Source organism: Branchiostoma floridae, chromosome 1 (genome assembly GCF_000003815.2).
Source record: "Branchiostoma floridae strain S238N-H82 chromosome 1, Bfl_VNyyK, whole genome shotgun sequence".
NCBI lineage: Eukaryota > Metazoa > Chordata > Leptocardii > Amphioxiformes > Branchiostomatidae > Branchiostoma > Branchiostoma floridae.
The window spans coordinates 6,168,200-6,181,905 of NC_049979.1; the positions used below are offsets into that span (position 1 = coordinate 6,168,200).

Sequence of the window (13,706 nt, forward strand, 5' to 3'; positions counted from 1 at the left end):
AGTACGTGTTGTACAGTATTTACGTCGCTTTGTCCCCAAGAGGCATCACGACTGGTCAGTTCCTGTGTTTGCTAATTTGTTTATAAGTTGTTAACGATCACAAATTATGAACTTACAATGTCCCAAATTTCTATTTTACGAAATAGCTTCATCTTGGGCAGCAATCCTGACCGAACCACCGTTCTGCAATTACTGTGTGACACGGCAGAGGGCGTCGCTTACCTACACGGTCGAAACATGGTCCACCGAGACCTCAAACCTGACAACATCTTGGTGGACAACTCGGGGCAGAGACCAATTGCCAAGGTCAATTATATCTCCAAAATTTTCAAAGATTCTGCAATCATTTCTCAAAGATTTAAAAAAAAATATTTGTTTCACCTCTGGGCATAGGTAGCTCTAAACCGTTGTTTTGCGGTATGCAGATCAACGGCATGTTGTGTCCATCGTCCCTTAGATTGCGGATTTCGGCATTACCCGTGTCTGTGAGTTGAGCGGGTTTGACATCAACAGTTACTACATGCAGACTGCGATCGGCACAAGGCTGTACATGTCACCAGAAATCGTCGGACCACTGTTGGGTGAGACCATTGCTGATTAGCCTCATCATTGCTGAGCCAGCTACTTGAGAGCATCCTTGAAAATTCCACCTACAAATCCTAGCATAAAAAAAGAATCCTCGAATGCATTTCCAGGGATCTGGACATGGTATGGTCATGATTTGTGCGTGAAAGCTGGACTTTGGGCTTGTACAAAAGTGGCCTGAATATGTACGTGTGAGTCGCATTTCAAGCATACAATACAATACAGTACAATACAATACAATACAATACAATACAATACAATACAATACAATACAGTACAATACAATATAATATACTGTATCTATACACCAGGTACTTTTTGTACTTATGATAATTAGCCCCACCATACAGTATAACCTTATTATTGTCAACAGCACAACGACCTGATCAGGTGACATACACCGCCAAGACGGATGTCTTCGCCTTGGGCCTGATCATAGCCGCCATCTTGGATCGGACGACAGTTCCCTCCAACCCGGGAAAAGTTACGCCATTTATTCCGGATCCCGCCAATGGACAACCCACGCCTGTAGCTGACGTCATGGTCACACATCCGGGATACCCGGCGGCAGACATGCTGATGACGAGTGAACCACCAGGGTCTTCCGTTAAGGTAGATGAGATGGATGATCATGGATGGCACCCTCTGGGAACCTCAAAACTGAGCTTGCGAATAAAAATCGTTTTGCCAAAAGAAAAGTTGCCTTCATTATGAAAGTGGTCAGGAAGTTTGATCAAATGACTGAACATACAGAGTACGGTGTATAAAACAATGCATTCTTTATTTTTTGTTCTTTCACATTTGCTAGGAATTGGAATTGACATTGGTATTCTATGACATACGAATACGTGTTTTTGCAATCCACGGCATACTAGTATATATGCTCATTTTGCAGCTGCCTTGTATGATTTACAGTATGGCTGGAAACGTTTTTTTTTTTTTGGCGAAAATTGATACGCTCGCGGATGTCATCGATATAATGGCCTTAAGAGGGACTTAAGATGATGAGGGACGTAAGATATTGAAATTTGATCCAGAAAACACGTCAACGCTGATGTCTTCCTATCATCAGCCACTGGTTAAGATAAGTTATTCCCTTACATAAAAGTAGTTAAAACTTGTGCTAATGATCATTGAACAGTGCTACAGGCTAACGTCACTTCCCCCAGACCCTGGTCCTATCCATGCTGGCAGCTGATCCTCACCAGAGACCAACATCAGAACAGGTCCTCGGCAGCTTCAGAAAGATCACTGGCTCTTCTGACGGGTGAGTGTTGGCACGTCGTACCGCTACCACCATTCTTTGCAATTCACCGCTCTTGTGATCAGTTGTGATGTACGCCCACACGGCAACATTGCTAAATATTAATAGAGAAAGAAATGTAGTTCTTTGATGGCCACCAGAACAGATGTACATAGGTAGGCAATACATTGCAATTAAATGTTTAAAAAAGAATGCAAGTTAATCAAATGTTGTTCAGCTTTAGCTATTGACAAACATCTGACAAGTTTCTCATCTCCAGTAGTTCTACTACTAGTGTACGTCATGATAATTGGACAGGTCTATGGCAAGCTTCTTCGATATTTCCAGCTAAGGATATCCCTGATTTTGTAGACTCGACATGGAAAGTCCTCCGTCGATGCCACCACCTCCTCCATACAGTGTAGTGGATGTCCCTGCTGACGGTCTAGATTGTGACACATGGAAGGGTCGGTAAGTAGTCCTTAGACTGTTCAACACTAGTTTTATTACCACTAGTCGCTATGAATTCGAACGTGGTTTGGCGATACCAGGTCTGTTTACGTCAGGGGGTCACACAAATAAAGTTCCGAAATCACCCCATTCAGCTCAAGTCAAACACTCCATTCAGCTCATTTTCTGTAACTGGTGAGGTTTCTGGTTTACTGGTACCAGAACCAAACAATGTGTATTAGATGGAACAATGTTTTGTCTCCCTGCTTTTATGTATCAAATGGTGTAAGGCAAGGGAGTCTGCTATCCCCGCTACTATTCAATGCGTATATGGATGAGTTCGAGACTCAGTTGTACTAAAGTAGGTTGCTATATAGGAGGCTTTCTTGTGAACCATCTTTTTTACGCTGACGACATGTGTTTGTTATGTCCTAGCCTTAAGTCTCTGCAAAAACTTGTAAGTACTTGTGAGGACTTTAATTTGGTTTAGAAAATGATTTATTATCCAATGTAAACAAGACATGCTGCATGTACTTCCCGAGTGCTAGTTTGCCACTTTTACATCCGCTCCCGTCGATCAAACTGTATGGAGAGTGTTTGAGATTTGTGACATCATTTGTATATCTTGGAATTGCTATTGATGACAGACTGAGTGATGATGACTGTATTCTTGCCCAGCTAAGGGGTCTGTATTGTCGTGTAAATACTATAAATCGAAAAATTTGTCTTTGTTCACCTACTGTTAAGAAAACACTGTTCACATCTCACTGCTCCAAACTTTTTGGTGCGCAGTTATGGAATTCTTTTCGACTGTTCTGTCGAAATGTCGCATTGCCTACAACAATTGTTTCCGTATAATTATGAGTTTCCCTAGATCTTGCAGTGCAAGTGAAATGTTCGTGTGCAATCATACCGATACCTTCGACGCCAGATGGCGTAAACAGTGCCACTCCTTTGTACATAGGCTTTTCAATTCTACTAATACCATTATACAGTCCGTACTTAGGTCCGACTCTTTTTACAAGAACTCATTTTTCTCCAATCTCTGGCGCCGCCTCTACACATAGCCATAATATTGTCAGTTTGTCTTAAAATGTTGTACATATTCTTTGTTTTTCATGTTTGTCCCTACGTCATATGGGCCAGTGAGAGCCTGAAATAAAGAAAGAAAAAATAATAATATTCTATATCCTGAACACCCACAGACTTACCACCTGCTGTGCTGTATGTTGGAAGTGTGACCCCGATCACGAGTGGTACGCTCTTTGCGGGAAAGGTTTCGGCTGGGTGATTCCGCTGTTGATCCTGTGGATTATCTTCCTGAATATTGCGGTGATTATCGGTACAATCGTCATTAGCTGTCTCATCTTAGTTGGTTTGCTCTGCTACAAAGACGAGGAGGAAAGGGACCCTCGCTCTTGTTCGGAAATATACTTAGAGGCTCAAAGACATTTTTATATGAACGGATCTTAAAGATTTTGTCCTGTGTCGGGTGCTAACTAGGCATTTCTGACAAATTTGAACTTAATTTGAAGCACCAATCAGAAAATTGTATATATGTCCAGTGCATACATGAAATTGTTATACATGAAACTATGTCCTCTTTCGGTCCCAACAAATACACAAAATAATACATTGCAATGGCTTTAGCTAAAGAACGTAATTTCCATGTGGACAAGCCTTATTCAGAAGTCTTATTTGTTGCTGTTTGTAAATATAAAGGTCACACGATCAAGTGTCTCATCTTTCATTATTGCTCATATGTACAAATCATAATATATTGTACACTTTGAAAGCTATATCTTAGAATACTATGATGCTCTGCATATAGTACTCGCATGAAGATTAAGTTTCGTTGTAAAATAAGACCCTGTTGGTTTCCTGTATGTAACGTTGGTAACGTTCAACGTCTACTTTATAGATTAACAAATGTCGTCATTGACAATGGTATTTTAGCAATTATGTTTACCATGGCTTTACATTTTCAAGCAAAGAAGCTGAAGTATTCAAATCAATCTACTTTGATAGTATACATTATATATGGTGATATAATGTACGTGTTTCATCAGAAGCCATTCCCTGGAATAAATCTTTGTGGCACACCTAAAACATCATCTCTGTATTCTGATGCTTTTGTATTTAAGGGTACTTTTAATGGAGGGGTAATTTTGAGATTCACGCAATGGTTCCTATAACAGCCAAAATCGCATGGGCAGCCAATACCGTATCACTCTGTGAGATCCACTCCGAAAGCGTCTAATCACGTGACGAAAAACACGTTTAATTTAGAATCGTACATTATGTCGTACGTTATCAGTTCGTTACTGGCTTCAAATTCAAGCTGTGTGTAATCTGTGTTCTATAATTTTTGTCTATCTTACCCCTTCCTCTCTCTCTCTGGCTTGCCCTTCAAAGTTATCATGATTACAGACGTTACAAGTATAAGTGTGTGGTTGCGCAGTAAATCTCGTATTTAATAACGTTTCTTGAGAAGTTATCTATTTGAACTGTACTATGCCTTCTGTTCATGCTGTTCTTACCATGCCGCTGTACTGTACATTATAAATTTATAAGCGATTCAAACGGTCAGACTTAAGTGTTTACATGTGGGTTCATTTCTTTGTCATGCGCATGATCCAGCGTTTCAAAGTTCGGGTTGAAGTCTTTTATACATTTGTTTGCCAGTTTTTATGTGCGTCCGGGTCTTTTTATACAGCTTGTTTATCCGCTTCCGTGTATTTCTTCATCAAACAACCATTGGCAGGTAGGTCCACCAGTCTGTATCTCAAAAGTGTAGAAAGATATTTGTTAAGATGATGTGGTTCAGTAACAGCCATCCTAATAAATCAATGTGGAATCTATGATAGTCCAGAAGTTTCAGAAGGATCGAGACACCTTTTGTCTTTTTTCCTCGACAAATAAATGTAACGGGGGCCGCCCTAAGACGGTCCCCGTCGTAAGACGGTACGGATTTTTTGCTGATCTTATTATCCATAAGTATACCGTGTTTGTTGCCACTGACTATGCTGATTACAAAGGTAAATAAACCAAGTCCATGTACACAGCTTTAATTTGCATTCCATGTATACTTTAACATATTTACTTCATGTTTTTTTTTAAAACAGAATTCTAACAGTAATGTTGACAGTGCTGAATCACTGCGGTCACCGGCCTCTGCGTATTGGCGGCTCGTGTCGCTAATTATACGAACTCTTCCAAGCAGTCACACAACTGCCATGATACACATAAATAAAGCTCCATAAAACACTAAGAATATGGGTCTTCAAATGTTTGTTTAGTAGAAAAGCAACCAAAAGGAAGCGACATAAACATTGCCACCATTGTACTCTCAAGGGAGTGTGGCCGTGAAGGTGGCAGACTAGAGAACGCTCCAAATATTTGTGTGACTGGTAACAAATGATTCGTGCTGTCTATGAAAATAAGACTTGAAAGAGAGATGTAGATGATATTTTCATATAATCAGACAGAGTTTTGTTGATGTTGGCGGTGTCTTTTTTTCGTAATGTTTTTTTTTAGTCGGGCATTCACAATCAGTGCATTCAGCCCATTGTCGGTAAAAACATCAGCTGGATTGTTCTAGGTACAGCCTTCCTCGTGTGAGACAAGAAGTACATACAGTCACAATTTTACTGTCAAAAGAAAGCTAAAATATCATACTGTAAATTTTTTTTCTGTGTACTTAAATTTACCACTTACTTCTGAAGAGAGCAAAATGTAAAAAAAGCGTACCGAGTTAGGCACACTGTCCAGCGTAGCTCAAAATTGGAAGGTAACATACACGAAATTGTCTCACAGTGTTTGCCGCTTGTAACACGCAGCGCGAAAGGTTCATGAACCACATGAATGCATTTCTTATTCAAGTATGTTGTTGAAATCTATGCGAAAAAAATTTAGTCATCAAAATTTGACCACTCTCAGGCAACTAGCGATGGAGCGTCATGAGTTTGAGCGCAAGAAAAAGCGTACCGTGTTGGGGCACCTCCCGTTATACTATGTATATTAGGTTTTTAGTTAAAAAACAAGTACGTAGATACGTTTTGTTGACGTGTCGCTGTGTACCGTAGTGGTACCTGACAACAAACAAGTAAACAACGCTATTGATCGCGACTCACGACTGTCTTCACGAACAAATGTTCTTTTTCAATGGCGTTATGTTTGACTTAGTTATGCTCAGTACAAGAGGGAAAATGTACCGAATTTTTCACACTTGGGAAATCCCTTCCGAATAGCTATGATATTGGATATTGTATGGAGCATTTGAGTATTTACGAATGGTGCTGTTCAGATTTGTACAATCACATACCACAATACTCCAATTGAATACGACTATCCAAAGCAGAGGCCGAAAGACCTAGTAGTACCTGACAAAACTGTCAGTCAGAAAAAAAGTCTTTTGTTTTACTTTTTGTTTAGCAGACATGGAGAAATATACGATCCTACATGAGCTCGGACAGGGTGCGTTCAGTAAGGTGTACAAGGCAGAACGTAATGAGGACGGCAGCACACATGCACTGAAGTGCCTCACTGTAGACTCAGTTGAGAGGGGCGACGCCACCCTGAAGGAGATCCATGCTCTACAGCAGGTAAGACTGGTGCGCTTATGTTGCAGCGCGGGTACCAATAAGAAGAAATCTAGTGTAAATGTCGTCTGTGGCCACACTGTTCGGTTGTCTGCGTCCATGAATGTGTGTACCCATCTAATTTGATATAATTAAACCACTCAAACATATACTACTAACAAGTGTTGTACTCATGCTGCAACGTCGTGTGTACATAAGATATATAGATTTGAGCTTGAAAGTCACTAAATTTCAGCCAAACTCAGATTCCGACACGCGTGATTTCGGTATGGTGGCGTTTTCTAACAAGAAATAAGTGTTCTGCGATCCCTTCCACTGTATTTGGAGAATCTTTATTAATAAATAAACAAGTTGCTTGAGTAACTGACACACGGATTTGATTACCCTGTTGAGGCTGTTGTTCTTAATGTTGTTTTGTCAATTAAATATAGGTCGGCAAACACCCAAACATCTTGCAGTTTACCAATGTATTTACCGAGAGCGCAGGTCTGAACACCCCAGCACTGAACGTGTGGCTGGAACTGGACTATTGTAACGGAGGCACCCTGGACAGGTACGCTGCACAATCTTCTGACCTACGGTACATTGTTTATACAAAGTCTAATACTTTATTTGCATCGGGCCCCCTTGGGGGTATAGGTTAGGTTAATGATTGAAAGATCAAAGGTATTTATGGATTGTAGTTTTCTCACCAAGACGATATATGACTGACAGGGGCAGTCTTGCCCTGGGAGCCAATCAGGAAAATGGCACTAGTAGTAGTACTGTATATCATGTGGGGATAACTTAGGTTTTACATCAGAAAGGATTTCCAGTGTGCAAAGTTTTTAATAGGATGGATGAGCTCACAAAACTGTTAGTCAACAAGAATCACGTACGCTATCTGCATACCAAGAATCATGATGATCCGTTTATCCCTTTTTGAGTTATTCCCATCCAAAGTCTGACAATAAACCGGCCATTGCAGTTCCAAAACAAGCCGGTAGGGGGCCAAACCTATACCACTTACTCTCGGCCCCGAGCCGAGCTATTTACCACCCCAACAAAATGACCACATAATGTCCAAAACTCGAGATATCAAACCTGGAAGTTCTGCAGCAGTACCATAACAAGCCGCTAGGGGCCCCCAAATCTAATCGTTTCCCGGTCTCTTCAAGACCAAATTGTCACATGTCAATACAAACCATTCAGGTGTTCTCGAGTTATAATGGTCTTAAAAACAGACACACACGCACGCACAAACGCTACGCAAACAACAGTTCGGAGACTTCATATCTCCATGAAATATTCTGATTATGCAAATGACTTTCACATCTGCATAATTCATGCTTGGTTATATACACCTTTAACTAACTTACACAGGTCACAATGTTGACAATCCAATCATTTCTATATGTACTTAAAGAATACTGACAATTTCACATTGATTATGCAAATTAGGTATTTCTTTGCATAGTTGTTATCTGCTAATCTTCCACCTGCCACAAACTACATACGTTACTAGTATATGTATTTGAGTCCTATAATGGAAAACACTATAAATCTGTAAATATAGATTTCCCTCATTCCCTCAAATCAAGCACTTCATTGTGCACATCTTTGTCTAAGATACCAGCATTCTAAATATCAAGGAAATCCGTCATTCCTTTGTTCCGCTATGTTTCCTGGAATATTTTGACAAATACACCCCTGTAGTTCCAGAGCAAGCTGCTAGAGGATCCATACGTGCACCACTTCTTCCTCAAATACAAGCTATCTGCCACAAAAAATCAAGACCATAGTATGCCCAAAAGATAAAAAAATTGAAGTTATGCTGTAGCACCAAGGTCAAATCAAAAACTAGGAATCGACCTTGACCTTTGTCTTCCCAACACCCACCCACATAGCAAATATCATCGAAATCGATTCAGAGATTCTTGAGATATGCTGCCTACAAATATCCGGAAACACATATGGAGATAAATATAACCTTCTTGGAGCCGGTAAAAATGACCACCAATGCTTTCATATTTCTACTGAGCAGCTTCATCGCTAGCGACAATCCGAATCGAGCGACCGTTCTGCAATTACTGTGTGACACGGCAGAGGGCGTTGCTTATCTGCACGGAAGAAACGTCGTGCACGGATCCCTGAAGCCTGACAATATCTTGGTGGATAACTCCGGGCAGAGACCGATAGCTAAGGTTACTTATGATCATACACAATATCTATACGTGGACTGTTAGATGTAGCCTGTATTTACACAATCTCTCGCTGGCTGGGGTTAATGACCCCCTCCCCTAGGGCGGCGGCAATACTATAGGGCCGGCCGCTAGGAGCGCGATTTTAGTCAGGCTATGTTAGATGCAGTGTGTAGAATTTCCGTGTTTCTATAGAACGCGACCATTTTATTCTCCGTCGTCTTTGTGAACTGCTTACATACGGTAAGACAACAATTCTTAAGTTACTTCCCGGTGAACAAATTTTGGAATTCAAAGATTCTTGTAACCAGAAAGCAGTTTGGTTCCATTTTAGGCTGTAACAAGTGATAACTGTTACATGTGTAGTCGTTGATTTGCAAAACTTTTGGGTCTATCATTAGATTGCAGATTTCGGCATGCTCCGTGTCCGTGGACAGGGCGGCTGGGATATCAAAAACTACTTCAAGGAGACCAGCGGTATCAGAATGTACCTGTCGCCTGAAATCGCCCGACAACTGTTGGGTAAGTAACGTTAACGTTATATGACTAATAACTTTTCAGGAATGGGGCCATCTGGAAATGATTGGCTACTTTTCCAGCTGTGCCATGCTGGAAAAGAAACTTAATTTTCAGCAGGTTGACATCACCTGTAATAAAAGAAAAGGGTAGATAAACACCTTATACTTGGACTGTACAGAAAAGCACTTTTGAGTGGCTTAATGTTTTTCATTTTTTTAATTATTGCTAATCAAAAATGCATTTTTACACCTGGCGCCACACCGATGGACACTACCCAGCAACTTGAAAGGCCATACCTGGTCTTGGCGCATTTAAGATGTATATTGATACATCACTCGAAAACATTTGTAATACGTTAATCGTCACACAAAAATACCGTGTTTTTTTTCTTAACAGTAATGCCCTTCAATCAATGATTGTGTTAAACAATCTTTGTGAGTACAGCCAGGTCAAAGCGACAATGGATCAACGCACTGAGTACTAAAACATACCATGTACCATCAACAATTTAACGTTATGTACATTAACACATATGAGTCCGTCGTCAAGGCAATGCATTTTCATTGCCACACTTCATCGCTATCGACAGCACAACGACCACATCTCATGCAGTTCACCGCAAAGGCTGATGTCTTCGCCTTGGGACTGATCATAGTCGTCATCTTGAATCAGACGACAGATCCAGTCGTCCCAGCGACAGATCCAGCCATCTCGATGACAGATCCAGGCGTATCAGAGACAGATCCAGCGAAGCCAGGAAAACTGGTGCCTGCGGTTTACGTAAATGGAAAACCCACGGCTGTAGGTGAGGTCATGGTCACACGCCCGGGATACCAGGCGGTAGGCATGCTGATGATGAGTGAACCGCAGGGGTCGCCCGTAAAGGTGTGTGAAATATTCTTAAAGGAGGGGCAGAGAACAGGAAGGGACAAATGACATGATCTGATTCAAGTTTCATAAGTCTAAACATTCGGCAATACGTGATCTTGGATTAAAAATTTACTGTTCCTGATCGAATAAGCACATGATTTTCTTCTTGCGGAAGGTGTACTACACCTACTCTAGAAGCAGAGCTTCGGCTCCGGCTGATATTCATCTGTTTTTAGGCGTTCTAATTTGTATCGGGCTTTCTAATTTGTGCTGTTTGGACTGCTTGGAGAGTACCTTACATCATATAATAGAACCAATCAGTCAGCGCATACCCGGGTGGCGGAACATGTGATTCTAACCTTACAGAAAACTTTGGTCTTTTATGGTGGTGAACCTGGTACTGTTGTCAGACACTAATAGACTATATCTGCTCAGGCACTGGTTCAGTCCATGCTGGACGCCTCTTCTTACCAACGACCAACATCAAAAGAGGTACTGGACAGACTCAGACATATTACAGGCTCTTCCGACAGGTGAGTCCTGGTATAATTGTGTGGTTTATTAGTCGCGTTATCCTCCTTCGCAACGCTAGAGCCGATGCTTCTAGACTCCGTTGAAGTCTTCGCACGGGGCTGTTTTTTATGGGGGAGACTGCAACGAAGTATATGATGCTTCAGTGTGCATTTGGAAAAAAGGTGCATTTGAAAACAAAAACCAAGCACATATCTACTAAACTTTAATCAGAAACTGTGAGAGCTGTCGGGTTAGCTTTTCTGGGACTATGTGAATACTTTGTTTGTCTTGTTTTAGTACGTACCTGTCGTTAATTCGTCAGTTCAAACGCGTATTGGGATCGATCCTTTTGCTAATTATTTTCTCATTCACAAATCTTGCAGGACAAGTATTCAAGCGGGTCCACCGCCACGCCCACACACTGTGGTTGAGGTACCAGCTAAAGATTCAAACGACGATTGCACGTAAGTAAAACTATGTCTGCTCATACTCCTGCTTATCCCAGAAACCTTTATGATTTTTTGTGCTGGTTCCTTACCTACTCAAATTCACACAAAACAGTGGTTCTAAAAATTCGAGGTTCGGAAGTAGTCCGAGTCGAATAACACACCACTCCCAACGCCGGAATATTTAAGGACACACCAGTAAAATCTACAATACAAATCTTGTGAGAAATCTTAAACAGTCGAGCGCTTTGGCAAAGCCCTAGTCATACATCCAAGGCCTTCCCAAGACATTTCCCCCGACCACTCACAATCAGTAATAGGTAGCAGTGGGTTAGGATTATTGAGATTAGCCTATTATTATCTTTCCCGACGACTATGTCACTAACACGTCTTCTCCCTTGTCGGAGAATGGTGTTAGTTGTGCCCATACTTCTTTATTGTTGTGCAGAGACCCAGCTATAAAGCAGTCTGCATGTCCAAAACAAAAGACACAAGTTCTGCTGCAATACCAAATGTCGGCCACCAGGTGGCCCAAAATCGTCCACAACACCTATCCAAATGCCAAATTTTATGATGGTTACTACTGTGTTATATTATTGCAAATGTATCACTAGTATTGTTATGATAATTGTCAATTTTTTGCCCTAAACATCGACAGTTTCATCTGCTGCTGCATGGCATGCTGGAAGTGTGAGCGGGGGTACGAGTGCTACGACTTCGAGGGGAAAGGTTGCGTATGGCTGCTCCCGCTGATGCTCATGTGGCTCATTGTTTCGCTGGTGTTTCTGGCTATCTGTATCTTAAGTAATGGCAAGTGTAATCTCTTTGAAAGTTGCAAAGACAAAGACGCTGAAGATACTGAGGCTCGTTATCCCAGCGAAGGATATTGAGTCCGGGTTCCCGTTGTGGTATGTTGTGCAACGCTCCTTTGATTGGACCAAACCGCACGGGGGTAGTGTCTCGTTGGTTGTCAGAAGATCGATGGGTCTTTGAAAGTTGAGACTGTGACTTCATCATGACCTCGAATGTATACATGTATGTGCATGCCATACCATACCCAATATGTTCAGATCCATGTGTTGAACCGCATTTTGTGCTCCTTTATAACATAAAGTCCATACATAACATGAAGTGATCATGATTAGATATTTGTGCTTTGGTATCTTTTGTATGGTAATCGGTTATCATAGTATTCCCATTGAAATAACATTGCAGGTAGCCAAGCTATTGCCCTGCAGTTTGTATTGTACATATGTATGATGTATCTGATTTAAGTTTAGTGTGTTTGTGTTTGTAATCTTTCTGTCATGCCCGTTATGTGTGTATTGATGTATTTTTATATGGAGGACCACAGGAAGAATAGCTAACATCATTGTTAAACTAAATGTGGAAAGCTAAGTCAAGCCAAGTCCTCGTTATTATTCTGTGGCCAGGATTTTTACCGCTCGCCCAGCTCGGCCACTACTATCCCTGCGATCCAACCCCTGCTTGGAGAATACTCGTTATATTTTGTACACTGCTATGGCCAATAGAATTACATTCATGCAGCATGCACCATTGAACTTTGAAGCACTGTCTACTTATTCTTCCATATTCCATAACGAACGTTTGCATTTTTGTACGTAGAAAGATTACATTTATTCCGGTAGGAACAAAATAATGACATGACATCCTCGCAGACACTGTCCTTACAACAAAGTGTTTGCCAACTTTTCGCAACCTAAATCCCAATACACACTCCTAAAAAGGTGTAGGGTACTGTAAATAAGTTCTCGGGATTTTAATTTCGCGGTAGCGGGAAAGGGACTTTTCGCGGCGGTTTTAAGTTCGCGGTAGCACTATGCACTGTAGTCTCTTACTGTGGAAAAATGTTCGAGGTGGTTCTAAATTCGCGGTGAATTGGCAACGCGAAAACCGCGAACGTAGAACCACCGCGAAAATTTCTGCATTTACAATACTACCTCCAAGGCCAAAAGCACCGACGATTTGTATCATAGTATGAATAGGTATCACGGTAGATCAGAGTACACCCCTTATCAACTTCCTAGACTGCTCCTCGAACTGACTCATGGCGGGCGGAATGTACCATGACGTGACCATGTGATCGATTTGTTCCAACCAATGCATGGAATCGGGGAGTGTGTGCTGATGACACATTATTTTTGAATACCCTCTGAGCATTCCTTCCTTTCGAGTAAGAGGGTAAAAAACTCCTGGCATGGATCTGATATAATCTTGTCTCCCGTTAGTTTGACTCAAACAAGTACTAATATGTTATTTGCTTTACAATTGCCAATCC

The 13,706-nt window shown here is 41.3% G+C and overlaps 2 protein-coding genes across 2 annotated transcripts; both read left to right on the forward strand.

The window, feature by feature from the left end:
- Positions 1 to 237: 237 nt before the first annotated feature.
- Positions 238 to 1,856, forward strand: LOC118424883 (serine/threonine-protein kinase pdik1l-B-like). The gene is made up of 4 exons (XM_035833693.1): positions 238 to 306; positions 458 to 581; positions 959 to 1,197; positions 1,755 to 1,856. Exons 1-4 carry the CDS (start codon positions 238 to 240, stop codon positions 1,854 to 1,856), a joined length of 534 nt encoding a protein of 177 aa, XP_035689586.1.
- A 4,861-nt stretch (positions 1,857 to 6,717) lies between these two features.
- Positions 6,718 to 10,514, forward strand: LOC118424894 (serine/threonine-protein kinase 35-like). The gene is made up of 5 exons (XM_035833704.1): positions 6,718 to 6,882; positions 7,311 to 7,432; positions 8,903 to 9,062; positions 9,461 to 9,581; positions 10,168 to 10,514. The coding sequence occupies exons 1-5, from the start codon at positions 6,718 to 6,720 to the stop codon at positions 10,512 to 10,514; spliced, it is 915 nt and encodes a 304-aa protein (XP_035689597.1).
- Positions 10,515 to 13,706: the final 3,192 nt, after the last annotated feature.